Below are 23,482 nucleotides of genomic sequence, written 5' to 3'. Positions count from 1 at the left end.
AAAGAATATAAGACATGGACTGATATTAGATACATGTGATGACCAAATACAAAATACACATGAATCCAGTTGTGTCATCTGCTATTCAAGTGCTGAAAAGCTAAATAAATCCAACCCATAGCATAGTCACATTTCCAACATATATTTGGCCGACTGAGTATAATAGCAAACAATCAATGTGTAAGGCAGACAACAATAGTCTACTAAAATGCATGTTATACATGGTTTGACAACATATGATGACCTAATATATATTTTTAACAATATAAACGATGGGCAAGGAGGAGGCGGGAACTGGACGAAGCATCAAAGTAATATTTTAATGAAAACAAAACACACGTGGCAGCTGCGAGGCTCTCTCTCTCTCTCTCTCTCTCTCTAACTGCCGCATTCAGCTAAGCCTTATCCCTCTCCTTGACTGATTAGCTCAATTGGGGGCTGGCCGTGTGTTGGCCCTCCTCCTCGCCACACTATTATGTTCCACTTATGCTTGCATGTTTAACCTTTGCTCGAAATCTTTGGTTGGAACAAAATGTATTTGTAGAGGAGTCACTAAAAACACATCAAATAGGGTGAGAAATTACACATGACGTGAACAGACCACGAAAGTTGTACGAATTTGTTTAAGAAAATAAATGAAAGTGCTTTGGTTTCTATCATGATCAGATTTCCAACATATTATTTCTTGGTGTCCGTGATATTTTTCTGACACCGAGAATGTTCAAAGTTCTCATGATGGTTTCCTTAAATTTAATTTGAAAAACATTCAACTGGTTTTATTCATCATTATATTTAGCATGTTATACTGAATATACGGTGTTGTGAAAAATATTTGCCCCCATCCTGATTTGTTCTGTTTTTGTGTCTACTAAATTGTTTCAAAATGTTAACAAAATCTAATATAAAACAAAGGCAATCTGAGTAAACACAAAATACAGTTTTTAAATGACAATGTTATATATTGAAGCAAAAAAGATATCCAATACCAACTGGGTCTGTGTGAAAAAGTATTTGACCTTAGTTACTAAATCCCCAAATCTATGAAACTGCATTGATAATGGGGTTCAGCTGGACTAGAAACACCCAGACCTGATTACGGCTAGCCCTGTTCAAATCAAATCAACACCTAAATATAACCTTTATAGCAGCACGAAGGTCTCACCCAGTAGCACACTATGCCAAGGTCAAAATAAATTCCAGAAATGACAAGGGAAAAAGTGATTGAAATACATCAGTCTGGGAAGGGTTACAAATCTATTTCAAAGGCTCTGGGACTCCAAAGAACCACAGTGAGAGCCATTATCTCCAAATGGAGAACACTTGGCACAGTATTGAACCTTCCCAGAAGTGGCCGACCTTCCAATATTCCTCCAAGAGAACAGCAATGACTCATCCAGGAAGTCACAATAAAGCCAAGGACACCATAAAGGAACAGCAAGCCTCTCTCGCATCAATAAAGTTCAAATGTTCATGACTCAACTGTCAGAAAGACACTGGACAAAAATGCCATCCATGGAAGAGTGGTGATGTGAAACCCACTGTTAACCCTGAAGAACATTAAGACTCATCTGAATTTTGCCAAAACACACCTTGATGATCCTCAAATCTCGTGGGAGGTTGTTCTCTGGACTGATGAGTCAAAAGTGGAACTGTTTGGAAGACAGGTGTCCCGTTACATCTGGTGAAAATCAAACACAGAATTCCACAAAAAGAACATCATACTTACGGTCAAGCATGGTGGTGGTAGTGTGATGGTGTGGGGATGCTTTGCTGCTTCAAGGCGACTTGCAATAATTGAGGGAAACAGGAATAATGTTTCTCTACCAGAAAATTCTAAAGGAGAACATCCGGTCATCAGTCCGTGAGTTGAAGCTCGAGTGCTTATGGATTATGCAGCTAGACAATGATCCAAAGCAAAGGAGTAAATCCACCTCTGAAAGGCTCAAAAGAAGCAAAATGAATGTTTTGGAGTGGCCTAGACAAAGTCATGCCGGTGCGTCCTGCTGGATATTTTCTTCATTACAGCGGAAACAACTTAAAATACTCTGTCATTTTGGGGCATACAGATAAGTGTAAGGCATCATTAGAGACTCTAAAGGGTCTACTTTATTTTGTGTACACTCACAATAACAACAAAACCTTGTGCCTTTGTAAAATAAAGAAAATAAAAAGGGTGAGCTTTCAGCAGTCTCTGTGTTCATGAGCATATTTCAGAAACACGTCACAAAAATGAACTGAAACTTCGTGAATACTTATCACACAAACATGAAACATATGTCTAAAGACAGCTTAAAATGTCTACTTTTAAATAAAACAATTCAAATTTAAAACAAATATTATCCTGCAATGTAATCTGTATGAAACAAAGCGATGTACAGTTTCTACTGGCTCAGCTAAATTATCTCCAATGTGATCCCCACCAGCAGAGGGCACGATTCATACGCTAATGTGCTGAAGCGATCAATGCAAATGCTAAACGCCCCTGACTGTGCCTTAAAAACAAAAGTTAATACACTTTTCTGCACGTTTGAAAGACAGCAGGATACACATGTGAGAAAACTCCTGGATAGTGAAGAAGAATTACAATTTTCCACAGAAGAAGTGCAGGACTCAGATGAACGTTTTTATTTTGAAGAGAGACTTGATCCAGCCAAGGATACATTTAGTTTTCATTAGTTGACATGCTATTTTATATAAACATGTACATATTTTACTAGTGGGACTTGCCAGCCAGGATTCAGAGTATTGACATTTTTTCATTTCAGTTTTAGTTACAATTAAATGCTTTTTCGGCTAAGCAGGTATTGAAATTGTATGCTGTATGATATAAATATGATATGTAATATGATATAAAAACAATATGAATGTTTAGATTATATTTTAACTAGTGTTATGCTGCCTCATCATCATTGCGTGTGCTTACAAATATCTGTTCAGGTTAAATTAGTCAAATGCACTTTAAATATGCCCATATTAGAAAATCAGCTTATTATAATGATTTCTGAAGGATCATGTGACACTGAAGACTGCAGTAATGATGCTGAAAATTCAGCTTTGACCACAAATAGCATTTTACAATATATTCAAAAAGAGAACTGTTCTTTTAAATTGTAAAAATATCACTGTTTTTACTGTATTTTGGATCAAATAAATGAAGCCTTGGTGAGCAATAGAGACTTCTTTTAATGGTAGTGTAGGTCTAAAAGTCTTTAAGTAAAGAAAATGTATAGTCAGATTACTTCTTTTAACTTGAAACTTTTTGATCATTAAGTCTCCTCACATTCATTCTGTTTCTGTCACATTCCTCACTGATAGGCCCAAGGGAGGGGTCTTTGTCTCCTCAGTTAAGAATTACAATCAATATTCATTATAGTTCACGCCTCCTCGCATATGACCTTTCTAACACTAAAATTGTCTTACAAAAGTTAAATTACTATATTGTTTTGTATGAATGAGTGATCAGGATGGTTTTCACATCATTTTGTAGCACAAACTCTAGGCAACAAGATCGAGTTCTCAAAAGGCTTGTGGACAAATGTTTATTATGTGTTATATGGCCTTATTTCAATTACTTCAAAAACCATGCATAAACGTTATTTTCTCAAAAATACAAACATGTACACACATGTTGCTCACATATTATTGTAGCCCAATTTGTGCTGAAAACAGTGTTATCAGACTTTAGACATTAATGTGTTCTTAAGCAAATGAAAAAAGCACAAATGTCAAGGCATGTCAAAACTTCTCCAGGGCCCAAAACCCCCTCAGTCCCTGGAGGGTTAATGCTCGAAAACCCTCCAATAAGGATTAACTAAAGCAGTTCTGCAAGGAAGAGTGGGCCAAAATGCCACCACAGCACTGTGAAAGACTGATCTCCAGTTATCAGAAGCGTTTGGTTGCAGTTGTTGCTGCTAAAGTTGGTACAACCAGCTAAGTTTAAGGGGGCAGTTTGTTTTTCACATGGTTGATATAGGTGTTGGATAACTTTTATACTTCAATAAAAAACAGACGAAATCAGGAAGGGGGCAAATACTTTTCAACAGCAATGTATAGTGCATGTACCACAGCACTGGACAACAATGAACCATAGTGTGGATTCCTGTGTTTTCACATCAGCTGTAATTGGGTCACACTGGACTGTTATTGATTATCTACACTACTATTACTGTAAAATGAGAGACAGACTCAATCAATATGGAAAACAAATATTCTACAGAGTTTGCCACAATGACAGTGAATGTATTGTTTGAGAAGAGAGCTTAAAACAAGTCTTTTTTCTACCATCTACCACTGATCAGAAAATAAAGGTACATAGCATTGTAATAATGGAGTATTCATTGAAGTACTTTGGAATTCCATGCTAATGGACCACAGTATTACCATCTGATACCATAACTAACCACCCAGTCCCGCCGCTCCCTATAAGCATACTACGCAGTCTGCGTATGACACCAACACACTAGGTGGGCACCAGCTTACCCTAGGAGGTCACCAGAAAGTCCCTTGTCTGCCCTTACTCGCACATTATACGTTATTCAAGGAACCGAATGCAGTTGCGGAACACAGACAATCTCTTCACGCTCATATCACGCAAACCCCTTTATTCAGATATTTACTAATATACAACCAGTTTGAGAGTGTAGGGACACCGACTGGATTATAGTTAAACATGAATTTGCCTATGGAGAAAATGAATGGGATTTTTACTTCAGAAACTCTACTGTTGCACTCTATTAAGAATTCTTGTAATCGCCTATGTTAAGGTCTACCACAAAAATGTAACGCTGTGATAATACTGCAAATGATCTGAAGGACTATATGTGAATAGGTGCATTGTGACAGCAGTACAAAAAAGAAAAAGCTTGCTGGCAATGGGGTGTTATTTTTGGCACCTGAGATTAAGCTTTGAAAAGCATTTTAGGAAAGGATCTGAAAACATCAACGTATTGTATTTAAAATGTGAACTTAAGATGTACAGGGGCTTTAATAAACCCCAAATGCAAATCAATTTCTTTTAAAATGTTACTCACAATATTGATTATATGAAGTTGGGCATTCAAGCTTTACAAAATCAGTCCTGTTGCTCCAACCACTGCTGATGAATAGCTATTCAATTGTGCACTCTAGTGGAGAGAATCACTCCAATGCAACAGCATAGGGACTTGAATTTGAACAACACCAGCAATGCTCAAAGTCAACATAAAAATGCACTTGCGACACATTTTACTTCTGTAATTTGATATATTGAATTGGAATTGATTTGGCAAGATTTTACAACAGTAGCTTAAAACAATGTCAAAATATTTGGCTATTGGTTAAGTGACAGCAGCAGAAAAGACAAGTCATTTTAAAACCAGAGCAAGTTAATAAATGTATCTTCGGAATAATATGCATTAATACATGGTGCACATTAAGGCCAGGAATATGTATTAAGAAAGTAAATTTGGTCCATTTTGATTTCATGTTGACTTTACTGTTCACAAGCATAAAATTACTTGAAAGTTACATTTTTTACAAACCTGTACAAACTAACTCAAGGAAATCCAGCAGGAGACCTATCAGTGTAGCTTAGAATCTAAAGATGTTCTACGTCATCCAAATACAGTTGTGGAAGAAATCTGCATTGTTTATCCTTTTGATCTTTCATTAAAAAAATAAAATCACAAAAAATAAAAAAAAATCTAACCTTTAATTGAAGAAAAACTATTGAAATAAAGGAAAAATCTCATTATTAAATCCAATATTTTTCTCCAAAACACGTTTTCCACAATTATTGGCACCTCTAGAAATTCTAATGAGTAAAATATATCTGAAGTATATTCCCATTAATATTTTAAAAAAAAACATGTGTGCACCTGGGTGACTATAGGAACATGAAATTGTTCATCCATGACTTCCTGTTTCACAGGGGTATAAATATGAGTTAACACACAGTCCAAATTCCCTTAAACGTCAAATCACAGTGTGTTTGACTAAAGAATAAAGTTCTGATGTGCGACAAAAGGTTGTTGAGCTTCACAAAATGGGAAGTGGCTATAAGAAAATATCCAAAGCATTGAAAGCACCATCAGGGCAATAATAAAAGTTCCAATCAACTGCAGAACTTAAGAATCAGCCTGGAAAAGGATGTGTGTCTCTATTGTCTCCATGCACAGTGAGGAGGGTGGTTCAAGTGGCCAAAGAATCTCCAAGGATCACAGCTGGAGAATTGCAGAAATTAGGTGGGTCGTGGGGTCAGAAAGTCTAAATAAATATCTAACCACAAGTTGTTTGGGAGGGTTTCAAGAAGAAAGCCTCTACTCTTATTCAACAACAAACTCAAACATCTTCAGTTTGCTAGACACTAGTGGAATTTTAAATGCAACTGGGTTCTATGGTCAGATGAAAGAAAAAAAAAAAAAACAGAGATGGGTAGGCGCACACAGAGATGAAGTACCCAATGCCTATGGTTAAATGTGGTGCTGGATCTTTCATGTTGTGGTCCTGGACACATCTTGTTTGGATACATGGCATCATGGATCTTCCAGCAGGACAATGATCCAAAATGGTTCACTGACCACAAAATCAAGGTTCTGCCAAGGCAATCCAAGTCCTGAACCCCATAGAAAATTTGTGGGGTGAACTGAAGAGGAGAGTCCATCAACATGGACCTCTGAATATGAAGGATCTGGAGAGATTCTGTATGGAGGATTGGTCTCAGATCCCTTGCCATGTGTTCTCCAATCTCATTAGGCATTATAAGGACTCGGAGCTGTTATCTTGGCAAAGGGAGGTTGCAAAACGTTTTGAATAAAAGGGTGCCAATAATAATGGCCAATGCCTTTTAGAGAAAAATATTTAATAATTATATATTTCCCCTCTTTGAATTGTTTTACTTCAATTAAAAGGTTAGATTTTTGTGATTTGTTTTTTTTATAAAAAGGTCAAAAAGGATAAACAATGCTCATATTTAGCAAGGGTGCCAATCGTTTTGGCCACAACTGTACATCTGCACACAATAACAATTTAATAATAATTTCCATCATACATGTTGTGTTAGATTGACATAAGCGAGAGAGAATTAGATTAGTGTGCACAGAACTTGATGAATCATATCAGTACTGCATCACCAGGGGGAGCCGTACACAATGCATTGCTGGCCTCTCCGGTTGTTGATCCTTAAGTGGGTGAGATCAGGATGACCTCACTGCTGGGACTACCACAGAAACCACAACACCACTCTGGTATTTCTCAGATTCGTGATGGCCCTTTGTCCCTACGATGAGTCATATCAAACAGAGTCACAGTCAGCCCTCTAGAGAGTCGTGTCACCATGCAATTCTCTAGTAAGAAGCTATGATCAAAGCTGCTATAACAAATATAGAATGACTAGTAATTCACTAGCAATAACTAGAAGTTAATTCAGTTATTGTATACACGTATTATCCATAGTTATTTGCATGTTTGTCATGTCCGTCAAGTCTATGTTGCATTATATAAGTCCAAAAAACTAATATAATGGGGAGGGGGGTTACAAAACACTATTTTGTGTTGTTTTTCCAAAGTTGGGGTGCCTACATTGGGGTCATAACCTTGCAATAACCTTAACCAGCATAAAATTACTGTATTAACATAAAAAAAAAAAAAAAAAAAAAGAAACTGAACTTTTGGCCGGATTTTAGGAGTGAATGCACTCAGCTCCCTTGCTCCCTATTTAGAGAATGACTTAACACCTAGTGTGCTGTATGTCAGAAGTGGTCTCAGATGTTTAAAATGCACCTTATTTATATAGTGTTTAGCAGCATGGTGTTTCACGATATTTAAATTTTAGAAATGGCATATTGGATGAAACTAGAGACTAACAGGTTTCAGTGTAAAAACTTAATTAGGATTCTTACCAGATGTAGTTTTGTTGGCGTTTCTCTCAAATCCAAACTCCGCTGTGGTTGAAGCCATATTGTTTGGTAAGATGACCTGATGCATCGAAAGTTTATCCCTTCACCGTCAGCACTGATTCTCATGAACTGAGATCAGTCCATTTAAGGGAATTTAAAATATGCGTTGCATATAGCAAAGCCAAAATACAACGTCCACTCATGTGTTCACAGGGTCGCACAAGGTTAAAGGACATTTCTGTGTACTTTTGTATTGTAAACGATTTTGGAGCTATGTTGGGTTACCATTTGATGTCCAATGTAAAATCAGGGTCATGAAGCAAAACTAGAGAGAACCACCGTTTTAAAGTAATCTCACCACTAATAACTGTGGCACCAGTATTTAAAATACAACACTGAGAAAAGAGTGCAGCCCCTGTCAAAAACATTCAGAAATGTTATCCACCTCTCTACGAATTTATGATTGTTTGCCTGTGAAACACAGTAATATCCACCCCTGAGAAGCCAGGTGCTCTGAAACATGGCCGATTTGGTGTTAGTCATCCATAAATCATCAACTAGATGACACACTGGTATAGGCCTAGCTAACGCAACTAATGCAATCTAGAACACTTGTGAAAAGATGACAATCAACAACAGTTGCCACGTCAACACAAGCCAACAGATGGGAACAACATCAACATGAGGTGCTTTAAATGTGGGCCGCCATTAATACTAAAATCCCTTAAAGTTAACATGAAACAATCCAATTTATTAATGTAATTTGACATATTTTTGAGTGAAACATTACAGAAGTAAGCTGCATTATCTAAAACAGTAGCCTAAAGAAATGCTTAAATAGCTATTCAATAATTGGTTAACATCATTTCCCCCACCCGTGCTGCTGATGTTATATTAGACAAAAGGGAAATTTGTTTTAGAGGTAGAGCAAGTTATTATTGCATTTTGATAAAAGAACACAAAGATCAAAATTTGAGGGGAAAAGCATGCACTGATGAATCATAATAAGCATATATATATATATATATATATACACACACCGATTAGCCACAACATTAAAACCACTTGCCTAATATTGTGTAGGTCCCCCTTGTGCCACCAAAACAGCACCAACCTGCATCTCAGAATAGCATTCTAAGATTATATTCTTCTCACCACAATTGTACAGAGTGATTATCTGAGTTATTGTAGACTTTGTCAGTTCAAACCAGTCTGTCCATTCTCTGTTGAGCTCTCTCATAAACAAGGCATTTCCATCCACAGAACTGCCCCTCACTGGATGTTTTTTGTTTCTTCCATTCATACCAAAGTCTACGGTAACTCAGATAATCACTCTGTACAATTGTGATGAGAAGAATATAATCCTAGAATGCTATTCTGAGATTCAGGTTGGCACGGTTTTGGTGGCACGAGGGGGACCTACACAATATTAGGAAGGTAGTTTTAATGTTGTGGCTGATCGGTATATATATATATATATATATATATATATATATATATATATATATATATATATATATATATATATATATATATATATATATATCCATCCCTCGACCCACACAAACTGTAAATTTCATAAATATTTTCCTACCATCGGAACAATCCAAGCACATAAAAAAATAAATAAACACATTATATGTGTGTTTGTGGAGGGGTAGATTCTATTTAAAACATAGACTGAGAAAGAGAGACAGAAAAATAGGAAATGGCTATAGGTCAAGTTACTATTTGCTCTTTAGTGCCATACGACTTGGAGGCAATGCATTGCAGCACGGTCTATTAGATTTTGAATGTATAGAGCTACACACTGCTTTCACACTGTTCTCAGTAGGTTTCAAGTTTCTCTGATAATTACTATATTCGAGATTTCAGTACAATAAATTGTTCTTGGATCACCGCACAGGAAAATCTCAGACTGTGGTGAGATTTACGAGCAGTATAGTCAGTCAGGGGCATGGCCTTTTCTCTCCCCTTCTCTTCCGGCCTGTACAGACACACACCTGAGAGAACTGACTGGAAAAATGCACCCAGGTGAGACCACACAACCCTCATTCAGCCATGGGCAAATTAGAAATGTCTCGCACTGTGTGGACTGTTGTTAAGGCATGCTAGACTGAGTCATGCTATAATTCGAAACAAAGTAAGGTTTTTCTAATTAATTTATTAAAAAAATGTATAATCTGCATAACCCAACTGCACACCCTAACATTATCAGGGCTTTTGAGTTAATATTGTCGAAGGCACATTTGTCTCACATTGTCTTTGTTAAAGCACAAAGAAAGCTAATGGACACTTATTTCCACACTAAGGCCAGTTTTGCCAAGTTTAACCAGTAAAAGAACTAAAATTCTACATTTTATGAAAAACAACAAACAAACATGAGTGTTGGTTGACTGTGTAAAACGAGCACACAATGCTATAGGCTGACACGGCATTGCTATGCAGTTGCCAAGTTGTTCTGTGCGATTCAGCATATTTCTAGGTTGCTAAGGTGTTCAAGGTTGTTGCTTACTGGCCCAGGTCAAAAGAACCCACGTAAAGTCTATATAGTATTTAGTCCCCTAGAAATGGTTGAAGTCTCTCATTCAACATGGGCCATGCAAGGCTACCAGGGCCTATGCTGCAAATGTTTTCTGTGAAGCCCTGAATTTTTATCATCTTATGGTAATGTCAGAAGAATGTCAGATCTGCTCGTTGGGGGGGAGGGATCACCTTATTTGATTGTCTTGTCCTTTTTAATTTTTTTTATGTGGTTTGGGGGATTTTATGTTTGTTCAATAGAAGCAGCACGCTTCTCTGTCAGCAGCAGCAGCGCATGGGTTCCATGCAACAGCAGCAGCATATTACGCATGTCAAGTAGCAGCAGCAGAAACTGCAGGCGTAGAGCAGATCTAGTCTGCCAAGACCAAACACATAGGATGTCATATATACAGTTGAAGTCAGAAGTTTACATACATTATAGCCAAATACATTTAAACTCAGTTTTTCACAAATCCTGACATTTAAATGTAGAAAACATTCCCTGTCTTAGTTCAGATCACTACTTTATTATAAGAATGTGAAATGTAAGAATAATAGAAGACAGAATTATTTCTTTCAGCTTTTATTTCTTTCATCCCATTCCCAGAGGGTCAGACGTTTACATACACTTTGTTAGTATTTGGTAGAATTGCCTTTAAATTGTTTAACTTGGATCAAACATTTTGGGTAGCCTTCCACAATAAGTTGCTGGAATTTTGGCCCATTCCTCCAGACAGAACTTGTGTAACTGAGTCAGGTTTGTAGGCCTCCTTGCTCGCACATGCTTTTTCAGTTCTGCCCACAAATGTTCTATCAGATTGAGGTCAGGGCTTTGTGATGGGCACTCAAATACCTTGACTTTGTTGTCCTTTAGCCATTTTGCCACAACTTTATCAATTTGGAAGACCCATTTACGACCAAGCTTTAACTTCCTGGCTGATGTCTTGAGATTTTGCTTCAATATATCCACATAATTTTCCTTCCTTATGATACCATCTATTTTGTTCAGTGCAGCAGTCTCTCCTGCAGCAAAGCACCCCCAAAACATAATGCTGCACCCCCATGTTCATGGTTGGGATGGTGTTCTTAAACCTCACCTTTTCTCCTCCAAACATATCGATGGTTCATCAGACCAGAGGACATTTCTCCAATAGTAAAATCTTTGTCCCCATGTGCACTATCAAACTGTTGTCTGGCTTTTTATGGTGATTTTGGAGCAGTGGCTTCTTCCTTGACGAGCAGGCTATTTCGATATAGGACTTGTTTTACTGTGGATCTAGATACTTGTCTACCGGTTTCCTCCAGCATCTACACAAGGTCCTTTGCTGTTGTTCTGGGATTGATTTGCAATTTTAGCACCAAACTACATTCATCTCTAGGAGACAGAATGCGTTTCTTTACTGAAAAGTATGATGGCTGCTTGGTCGCATGGTGTTTATACTTGCGTACTATGTTTGTACAGATGAACATGGTACCTTCAAGCATTTGGAAATTGCTCCCAAGTATGAACCAGACTTATGGAGGACCACAATTTTTTTTCTGAGGTCTTGGCTGATTTATTTTGATTTCTCCATGGTATCAAGCAAAAAGGCACAGAATGGAATGAAAGAAATAAAAGCTGAAAGAAATAATTCTCTCTACTATTATTCTGACATTTCACATTCTTATAATAATTTGAAGGTAGGCCTTAAAATATATCCACAGATACACCTTCAATTGACTCCAAATTGCCTACCAGAAGCTAAATTAGCCTTGACATAATTTTTTTTAATTGTCCAAGCTGTTTATAGGCAGAATTTGGACAAAAACAGATTGTGATTACTTTGAAAAATATTGCTATTGTGATCTGAACTGCGATTATGATGGTAATGTTAATGTTTTTCACATGTTCAACTGCCAAAAGACTACTGGGGTTTTCACACTTGAGTCCTCTAAAAAAAAGAACCAAATTGAAACTTTTTTTCCAGTTCACCCACAAACAAACAAATATATATATATATATATATAACAGTGAAACAAAGAAAAAGCACTGTCTAAAATTGTACCCTTCCACCATGTACCTGCTTTTGTCCATTTTGTGATAGGGTCTCAGCCCACTAATCATCACTATTAGTTTACTAATTATCATTATAATTATTTGAAACCCAGTCAACTTGAATATTAAGGATGCTCCAATCAGGATTTTCCTTTAATCTAAACATCCGATGCTGATCATTTAACTTTTTATCAGCAGCTCTGTCAAACTGGTTTTATGTAAGCTTTCTGCTCAATGTCACTGAATTTCCCTGTTGGTAATACCAGTTGTTGCCTTGTTTTTGCTGTAATAAAATACTGTTGTTTGGTTGAATAATTAAAAAAAACACAAAATATTCTATTTTACTCTTTACACTAGGTACTGAAAACAATGACGCCTATACAAACTATTCTCTACTGTATATAAGATATTCCTAAAGAACCAGGCTTAAATCAAACTTTGCATTGCTTAAATCGTATTTTGGCCATTAGCAAGCAATCCATGCTGCATGAGCTGAAAAAAAAAAAAACACGCACATCAAAGTCCAAAGAACGATGAAATTACGTACACACATACATTGCTGGAAACACATCGAAACAGTCAAAGTTGTCCAACGTCAGAGATACCCTATGTTTAAATACACCGGCAATTAAAAATAGCGCTGATGGGCGAAATAACGTGTCCATGCCAGATGCAGCAGCTGAATGAAAGAGAATTGATTCTCCCTTTCAGAGTTGTAACTTGACACTGCATCTTTTAAAAGCAGTAAGATATATGGCAGCAGTCAAAGAGTCTGTGGAGTTCATGTTTATGTACTAAATAATTCAAAATATTCCAGATAGGTCTTCTTAGGTTTTATGTTAGGAATAGTTAGCCACACAAGGCCTGCCATCTTGACTTGAACTTCAAGCCAGTGGGTGGGGCCAAGGGTGCGATGACGCATGTTGTGGGATGTGCAAATACAAATTAGCAATGTTTTGTGACATCACAAACAGACAGATTTTTTTTTTTTTTTAAATGACGCTTCAGCAGGGTGGCAACTATAAAATATATTTTTAGATTGGGGAGTAAGTTTTGAGTTCTGAAATGTACAGTATGTTTTATAGCACAGTTACCTCTTATATGTCTAAATAACAAAGAAAATTTGACTCTCCATTTTATGACCCCATTGCACTGCTGCAATGGGGTCAGCTGAAAGAGAATTTTACTTGCCTGACTGGACAGCAGACTGATTAAAACGTTAATAACGAAAAAATAGCCGGCTATATTTGTGATAGCCTTGGCCTGTGTCACTTATTACAAAGTTCATATTCTTATTCTGCTATTGAAAATAATCCAGAGTGCATAATTTCATAATTTGCAAGTGATCTAGCAACAGCTGCGCCCCGTTTAATTGACAAGTGGTGTATGTGTTTGTGCTGAACATGCACGTGTTCCGAAAATGCTTGCGCAAATGCACACCTGACCGATCAAATACATTTCAAAATTCCGCCGTCTTGGTGAGGTATTCATGTAAACACAGAACGATGTCTAAAGTGAATGTAAACATTGGAGAAAAAAGCAGATTTTTATTCAAATGTCAGACTTGCAAGTATAAATGTAAGCTAATATGTAACCTCATATGTAACCTGCTGCCGTCTAGTGCGTCATCATAATAATCAAACAACCTAAACAAGAAAATGAGAAAACACTCAATCCTCTTTGACTGAGTAACTTTAGTAGCTTTAAAAAGTATTAATGTATTATAATCATACAGTTAAGACCAGTAGTAGTTTTATGTTGCATTTCATTCAGAATGTTTTGTTGAATGCTTGATAGCCTACTGCTGTTAAAAACTTTTAAAGCTTTTAAAAAGCACTGAATTCTCTTAATTTGTTCTATTATTTTTTAATAATAACTTCTATTAATTGCGTTTTTTTATTTATTTTATTTTTTTTTATTACTGACTGTTTACTAGTCTTGAATAATTAAGAACTTGAAACCATTCTTCCATAATTAACATATTAGTTAGTGTTATTATTTGTTGTGGTATTAAATCTGGTATTGAGAATCACAAAATTTCACTACCAACTATTGAAATTTTGGTATTGTGATAATGTATGGCCATGTACAGTACATGGTAGATCTTGCTGCAATAACATGATAAAAAAAAGTAGATCTCATTCCATAGGAATTCACAGAGAATTTAGTTGATTGCATAGATGCACTTTTAGGTTGGGCATCGGTCATAATTTTAAGAAACATACAACAGAAACTTTAACATGTTAATGGAGCATGTAACTTAAATGTCCTTTTTTCTCTCTGGACAAGTGTCTTAAGTGACTCAAGTGAATATCCACTGACCATAGAACCACCAATGTACATTCAATGTAGGCTAAAGGCCAAAGTATACTTTGGTTTTTCTGCATGGCGATCGGTCTCGCATACAGTGCTCGTGGTGTAAATGTCATCACCACAGTACTCCCATAAAGAAAAACTTATGGCGGCACCTCACTGACCTTCGACCTTCCGACGATTTTCAGGTGTGAGCTTCATTTTCATATTCACTGGCCAGGTGGAGGGAGATGGAATATACATTATCGTCTGCCAATGAGAGGCTGTAATCCCTTGACCGTCGGGACTCTCTCCTGAGATAATTACTTTACAAACTTTTAAACAACATCCAGCTTGTTTGAAATTAAATAGCTGGCAGTTGGTGGGATGGGTACACGTAACCAAGGTCTATATGATTTTTTTTTTTTCACCCGTCAGGTGTGTACATTTGATCACTTAGAAAAGTAACAGCACACCTCAACAAGCAGCACAATTTGAAGAATGATTCATGTCCATAGCAAAAACAGTTTAAGACGAGATGCACCTCTCTAAATACTTTTTGATATTTAAACACACCCTAAACCTTAAATTGAGCAATAATAATAGTATTGCTTTCCTTAGTGTTACAACGTAGTTCTAACTCAAGTTTTGTCCTCACTTCTTCATAAGGACCCCTGACATTCAGCTCCATTATTCAGAATAATTAGTGCAGAAAACTACTGTCCCACATTCAGCCGCATGGACACACTGAGGACAGCAGCGCTCTTTATCTGAATGTAGCCATTACTCCCACTGCAGGTCTGTGGTATTATGGGAGGACTTGTGTATTGTAGAGTGTTCTTAGCAGAGTAAAGGAACAAGGAAGGAGCCATTGGACTCTAACAAACAGCATGTCTTTCAGAACTGTCGCTGTAGGCATCAGGATCTCTCTCATATATATATATATATATATATATATATATTCCTTCCTGTCTCAGCCCCATGATCCCCTGCCCTACCTCTGAGAGAGCAATAGGTGTGCTGTATATGCCTCTTTGTGTTTGACATGTCTTGCGGAACAGCTGAGACCTCGATGCGGAGAGAAGTTCCATTGATGGACAGAGACATTCTTAGCATGTTATATTAAAGGGTTAGATCACCCATAGAGTCATGTCTATAGACCATAATATTATATCATATTACTTGATATAGACTACTTAATATTGGATAAATAATTGTGGGCAACTTGGCCAGTAAGCGGCCTTCCAGAACAATCTAACAACCACATACTCACATATTCTTCAAACAAATCTGCTGGTAGTTTAATTTGCAAATTTAATTTACAAATCCACATCACATACTTTACATGTGGAGTTCAGGCTATTCATTAGACTATCCCATGATGAATGAGTGTTTTCAAATTTGGTCAACGTATACCAATTTCTGCTAATAAGAAATCGGCACACACTTGCCGATTTTTATGTGAGATCAGGCTGAAGTATGACCTCCATGCTGGTGGAAGAGTCTGTTGCTTTAAGAAGACCAACCACATGCATCCTTGCCTTAATGATTGCAAAAATGTTTCAGGTTGCAGGTGATGAAATTCTTTAACATCGCACAGTTGAAAACAAAGAAAATGTTTGCATCACTTTTGTTGTAAAAGTGCTAATCACGCTAGAAATGCACATTCATTTTCAAAGGATTTCAGAGCACACTGATTATATATCAGCAAAGCGGGATGTCCATCTCAGATGTAACTGTAACATTACAATGTGACAGATCTGTGGTGCTCAATTGTGTTCTTGGAGGGCTACTGTACCATCATGCAAAGTTCACTTCCTATTCTACTCCAACACAATTGAACCAAACTTTGCAGAATGACCCTTACAAATAAGGAGGTTCCCACACTTTTGAAATAAAAACATGTATTCAAATATAAAAGTGACTCTTCAATAATAGACATTTTCATGACTTCATGCAAGCCTGGAATGTCAAATTGAAAATTCTCAGATATTTCCAAGTTATGCAGGATACTTTGGTATATACCATGGCACTGAATGATTGCAATATTCATATACTATGCCATTTACATGGTGATCCAAGGTACTTCAAAAGACAACATTGGTATTACCATGGAACCATGTCCAAATAAACATGACATTACTATGTCACATATTCAAAACCATGGTTGTGGTACTAAATGATTGCCATATTCATATGCCATGGCACACAAAGGCAACAGAGCTGTTCAGCTTGTAGTCCAAAAACCCAGAAGAGAATTTGCCATGGATTCCCTCTGGATTTTCCTACATGTTTTTATAATGGGGTTTTTGAACTTATGAGAAAAATAAGGTCGGTGGTAAACATTACTTGACGATACATGGACATTTTGTACTGTTTTTTTTTTTTTTTTTTTTTTGCCATATCAGCATCAACATTTTGTTCTACAACTTAAATTACACACAGTCATACCTCAAACGTGAATTTTGATGCTGTATTCAATTAAATACTTTTTGTTTTTTAAATGCATGGTGGTTTCAAAATTCAAATTCAATAATTTATGTTGTAGAACAAAACATCCATGTATCATCAAGAAATGTGTCCCACAGTCCCTATTTTACACATAAGTTCAAAAACCCCATTATAAAATCTCTTAGGAAAATCCTATGGGAACCCATGGTGAATTGACTTCAGGTTTTGCCTACAAATTGACCTCACGGCTGAACAGCTCTATTCAAAGAATGCTATGGAATGGCCATGGGCTATGATAATGTCATTGTATTTTGATACAGTACATCCCATGATACTGAAGGATTACCATATTCATATACCATGGTATTTACATGGTACTCCAGGACACTTCAAAGCATACAATGGTACTAACATGGTGCCAAGCCAAAAAGAAAACTGCCATCACTGTAGTACATATCCAACAACCATGGAATAAGTATGGTACATGTCCATAAAATTGTCACTTTGATGTGCCATTGTACTAAATTATTCCCATATTCATATGCAATGGAAGACCAATTAACTTCAAAAACACAATGGTTCACCAATATGTAACATTAAAAAAAAAACACGGTACAACCATAGTACATGTCCAACCCGCCATGGGACAAGTCAGAAAAAAAAAAAATGGTACTTGGGGGGGAAACGGAATGATCCCCATAATCATATCCCACTGTACTTCAAGGTAATTCAAAAGAATATGGAATTACCATGGTCCAAAAGAAATACTTAATATCCAAAAAAACATAGTACTATCTATCATGGTATATGTTCCAAAAATGATTTTATAAACATATACATGTCAAGAAACCCATAATACCATGGTAGGTTGATATTCCATTGAATGATTCCCATATGTGTGTGTCATGGCACTCCAAGCTACTTCAAAGAATACTAATTACAATGGGACTATTTTTTTTTTTTTTTTTGTGAAGGATCTTCAAAACGATCACCAGACAGCACTAGTGTCCATGCACCATATATCTCATACATGCACCAAACACATCGTTCTTACCGAGGTATTTGATGTCGAAGCCCTGCGGGGGTTTGAGGGACCTCCTCATCCATGCCTCCCTCAACACCTCCAGGTGATCCTCCTTCCCCTGGATCAGTAACACATGCTCATCGATCCAGCCCAGGAAAAAGGTCTCGGCTATGGCATCGGCCACCATCTTATTCCAGAAATATTTCATGTTGAGGCTTTTGAAGTCGGCGAATATCTCGTAGCCGGTGTGATGGTGCGGCGGATCTTCGCTCTCCGTCACCCCGGGCGCGTCCTTCGCCACGACGCGCGATAGCACGATGGCCAGCGAGTGCGGCGCGATCTGAAGGAACGGCTCCATCGATCCTCACGAAGAATAAGGCGATTAATTGATTTGATTGATTGAGCGCGTGCTCTTCAAGAACACGCGCACCCGCAGCCAGACAAAGAGCGCTTTTGCGCGCTAGTTCATTTGACCTGCCTACACAAGGTGATGCAATTATTATTATAGTATAAGAACATTATGTTGATACACAGAATTAGATCATTATCATTCCAAACAAAAGGCTGGCTGGTTGCACGATGTCATTTTAGCGTAATGGAGGAATGCTCGTGTTATTCTCCGCTGAAACCGCCGCATATTATCCATTCCTCACCTTCACCAGAGAGAACGGCGGGCAAACAACGACATCCTCCTCCAGCATGGATGCGCGATGCACTGAAACATTCTTTTTTGATATCCCTGGATTAAAATGTCCGCAGAATTAGGAACAGGTTTTATGGCCGAAAACAGGATTGAGATTTCTTGTGATTTTTCGTCTCTTGTCGAGATGCGGTGACTCCCCGCAGGCCGGTGCGTGACGATGCCTGTGTGATTTACCGTGTCAAGCAGGTTATTTACCTTGAAGCTCTCGCAGCTCACACAGTGACGCCCTCTACTGGCGGAGGACAGTTACTGCAAGCACAAGTTATCACGCGCCCTATTGACATTTAATCACGTGCAGGATTAAAATGATAGTTATCTACAATTCAGTTTTTTCACTAGTAAAAATTATATTTTTTTATATCAGCAATTAAATTACTACTAGTAAAAAAAATAAAAAATTATACCATGATCAATGGAAACATGTAGATTCTTCACGTTGCAACGCTGCTTTGAGGGTTTTGTTCTGTTTTGCTCAGGCATGTGAACACGTCACTGCTCTGCTATTCGATTCTCCTGTTTCATAATAGCCACAGGTGCTGTGTAATTTAATGCTTTTGCATGAGGACTGGATGTTGCTAATATGCCTGTGGACTTCACAACATTTACTTTTGTTTCGGTAGATGCAATTATTTCCACAATCTGACCTGTTGCTTTTATATCTTATGTTAATTCCAAAACCAGAAGAAAAAGAAAAATAAGGAAATTATCTTTTTGCAGTAGCCTACGTAGAAAAAAGAAATCAAGCCTATTAGGACAATCAATATTTTTGCATTGTGACATAATCGATGATGATTATTACATAAAACAAAATCAGCATTAATTAAAGGCAACACAACCAACATTACCACGATGCATGAATATGCTTAAACATTTTTCTTTAATACTTATACACTGCCGTTCAAAAGTTTGGGGTAACTTACTCATTCTTCATTTTTTTCTTCCACATTTAGAATGATAGTGAAGTCTTCACAACTATGGAATAACAGAAATGGAAGGTAACCCATTAAGATTCGCGAGGAGATGGGGAGCAGTGGCTTTTATTTTCTGCCTTCAGTATACTGCTGCTTTTCTTAGTTCAGTCAGTTCAATGTAACAAAACTCACAGTTAATGTAAACTTCTCGAAATCTTCAGCTTCACAACGAAACAATAAAACACAGTAAGCAGCGCTCGTGTCGTCCCCCGCACGCACGCACGTTTGGAATAATGTTCAGATTTTGAGGTTTCGGAAGGAAATCGGTACTTTAATTCCCAAAGTGGCATTCAACTGATCACAAAGTATAATCAGGACATTATTAATGTGAAAAATTACTATTACCATTTGAAAAAAAAAAATCTGAATGTTTTAAACTACTTCAAAGAGTTCTCATCAAAAAATCCTCCACGTTCAATAATGACAGCTTTGCAGATTCTTGGCTAGCTGTCAGTTTGTCCAGATATTCATGTGACATTTCACCCCACACTTCCTGTAGCACTTGACATAGATGTGACTGTCTTGTCGGGCACTTCTCACACACCTTACAGTCTAGCTGATCCCACAAAAGGTCAATGGGGTTAAGATCCATAACACTCTTTTCAAATTATCTGTTGTTCAATGTCTGTTTCTTCGCCAACTCTAACCTTTTCTTTTTGTTTTTCTGTTTCAAAAGTGGCTTTTTTTTTGTAATTCTTCCCATAAGGCCTGCACACCTGAGTCTTCTCTTTACTGTTGTACATGAAACTGGTGTTGAGCAGGTAGAATTCAATGAAGCTGTCAGCTGAGGACATGTGAGGTGTCTATTTCTCAAACTAGAGACTCTGATGTACTTATCCTCTTGTTTAGTTGTACATCTGGTCTTCCACATCTTAGGATTGTTAGAGTCAGTTGTCCTTTGTCTTTGAAGACTGTAGTGTACACCTTTGTATGAAATCTTCAGTTTTACGGCAATTTCACACATTGTATAGACTTCATTCCTCAAAACAATGATTGACTGACGAGTTTCTACAGAAAGCCGTTTCTTTTTTTGCCATTTTTGATCTAATATTGACCTTAAGTCATGCCAGTCCATTGCACACTGTGGCAACTCAAAAACAAACACAAATGACAACGTTAAGCTTCATTTAACTAACCAAATAGCATTCAGCCTTGTTTAATATAATGGCAAGAGATTTTCTAGTATCAAATGATCAACTTAGCTTGATTACTCAAGGATAAGATGTTGGAGTGATGGCTGCTGTCTAGATTTGATCAAAAATGACTTTTTCAAATAGTGATGGTGATGTTGTTTACATCGGTAATGTCCTGACTATAATTTGTGATCAGTTGAATGCCACTTTGGTGAATTAAAATACAAATTTCCTTCCGAAAGAGCAAAATCTGAACATTATTCCAATCTTTTTGCCACTAGTGTATATATGTATATATACAGTGCAATCAGAAAGTATTCAGACCCCTTAATTTTTTCACATTTTGTTATGTCGCAGCCTTATGCTAAAATGCTTTAAATGAATGATGTTTTTTTCACATCAATCTACACTCCAAACCCCATAATGACAAGCAAAAAACTGATTTTTAATAACCTTCTGCAAGTTTCTCCCATCTCCACACATGATCTCTGGAGCTCCACCAGAGTGACCATCAGGTTCTTGGTCACCTCTCTTACCAAGGAGCTTCTCCCCCGATTGCTCAGTTTGGCTAGGCGGCCAGTACTAAGAAGAGTCCCGATTGTTCCAAACTTCTTCCATTTAAGAATTATGGAGGCCTCTATGCTCTTGAGAAACTTTAATGCAGCCGAAATGTTTTTGTAGCCTTCCCCAGACCTGTGCCTCAACACAATCCTTTCTCTGAGCTCTGCGGGCAGTTCACTTTGACCTCATAGCTTGGTTTTTGCTCTGATACGCATTTTCAGCTGAGACTTTATATAGACAGGTGAGTGCCTTTCCAAATCATGTCAAATCAATTGAATTTGCCACAGGTGGACTCCTATCAAAGTGTAGAAACATCTCAAAGATGATCCAGAGGAATGGGATGCACATGAGCTAAATTTCAAGTGTCATAGCAAAGGGTGTGAATACTTATGTCAGTGTGATATTTCAGTTTTTTTTTTTTTAATACATTTGCAAAGTTATCATAAATCTGTTTTTTTTTGGTTTGTCATTATTGAGTATGGGGTGTAGAATGATGAGATTTTTTAAAAAGCCTTTTAGTATAAATAACGCTGCAACATAAAATGTGAAAAGGGGTCTGCATACTTTATATATATATATATACACACACACACATACATACACACAGTATATACAGTACAAAATGAGCATACTCTAATATTTCATTGGACTGCCTTTAGCTTTGATTACGGCCCACGTTCATCGTGTCTTTCGACAGCTCACAACATTTATTTCTGTCAATAGTTTTACACAGAGATCTTGTATTGATGACGGGAGAGTTGAACCACTCTGTAAAGTCTTCTCCAGCACATCTCAAACCCTTTCAATGGGGTTAAGGTCAAGACTCTGTGGTGGCCAATTCATGTGTGAAAAGTATTCCTCTTGCTCCCTGATCCACTCTTTCACAATTCGAGCCCAATGAATATTGGCATTGTCATCCTGGAATATGCTCGTGAGTCAGGGGAGAAAAAAAATCCATTGAAGGGATAATCTGGTCATTCAGTACATTCAGGTAGTCAGATGACTTGCCACATACCATTTCTGAGCCTAGACCTGACCAATTAAAGCAACCCCGGATCATAACACTGCCTCCAGAGGCTTGTACAGTGGGTACAATGCATGACGGGTGCATTTATTCCTTGAAGCTGACGGTTCAGCACTATCCTTCCCGGTTTTAATAATGCGTCGGACAGTTCTTAACCCAATTCTAGTGATATCTTTAGTTGTTTTCTTTGCTTGATGCAGGCCAATAAATTGTCCCTTCTGAAACACAGTAACATATTTTCCATGACCACAGGATAAATCTTCTGACACGGTTGTTTAAGAAATGAGAAGCTACACACTGCATCAGTTAGGGTTAAAAGATTTGTTGCCAGCTGAAACATATTAATAACTGCAATAATGATCCAATCATATCTTAAATATCTGCTTATTCAAATCCAAACAACTTTTCTTTGGCCAGGCAGTGTATTTACTTAACAGCAGGGAGGAGGAGATTCTTTGCATTTGTACATGGACGTAAGATTTGAGTTTTTTTCACATTACAGTAATAAGGATGAGATTTCTTCTGCATTTGTTCACATTACAGTAGTGAAAATTAGATTTGTTTCTTGCTATTCACATTACATTATTTTTTCTTTCACATAAGCAAATATATATATATATATGATTTATTTTACATTGTATTAATGAGAATCATTTTTTTCCACATATAACAGTAATGAGAATTAAATTATTTGAATTTTCCTCATTAAAGTAATGAGTGAGTTTTCACATTACAATAATGACAATATTTTTTTTGTTTAATCTTTTTAGATATTTAGGTAATGAGAATGAGGTATTTTGTGCATGTTTTCACATTTCAGTTTGAGAATGAGAATTTTGACTTTCACATACAAATAATGAGAATGACATTTTTTGCATTTTTCACATTACA

General features: G+C 37.1%; 1 protein-coding gene across 2 annotated transcripts in view; it reads right to left on the bottom strand.

Moving 5' to 3' along the window:
* The window catches only part of LOC127659461 (storkhead-box protein 2-like), a 119,542-nt gene extending 100,552 nt beyond the window's left edge, over nt 1-18,990 (bottom strand). For both annotated transcript variants that reach the window (XM_052149297.1, XM_052149299.1), the window contains exon 1: nt 18,230-18,990. In XM_052149297.1, coding sequence (XP_052005257.1) covers nt 18,230-18,557 — 328 coding nt within the window. In that variant the 5' untranslated portion in view covers nt 18,558-18,990. The remainder of the gene's footprint in view (nt 1-18,229) is intronic.
* Nucleotides 18,991-23,482: the final 4,492 nt, after the last annotated feature.

Source organism: Xyrauchen texanus, chromosome 19 (genome assembly GCF_025860055.1).
Source record: "Xyrauchen texanus isolate HMW12.3.18 chromosome 19, RBS_HiC_50CHRs, whole genome shotgun sequence".
Classification (NCBI taxonomy): Eukaryota; Metazoa; Chordata; class Actinopteri; order Cypriniformes; family Catostomidae; genus Xyrauchen; species Xyrauchen texanus.
The sequence above is the reverse complement of the archived record's forward strand: the minus strand, read 5'-3'. Positions and strand labels throughout refer to the sequence as shown.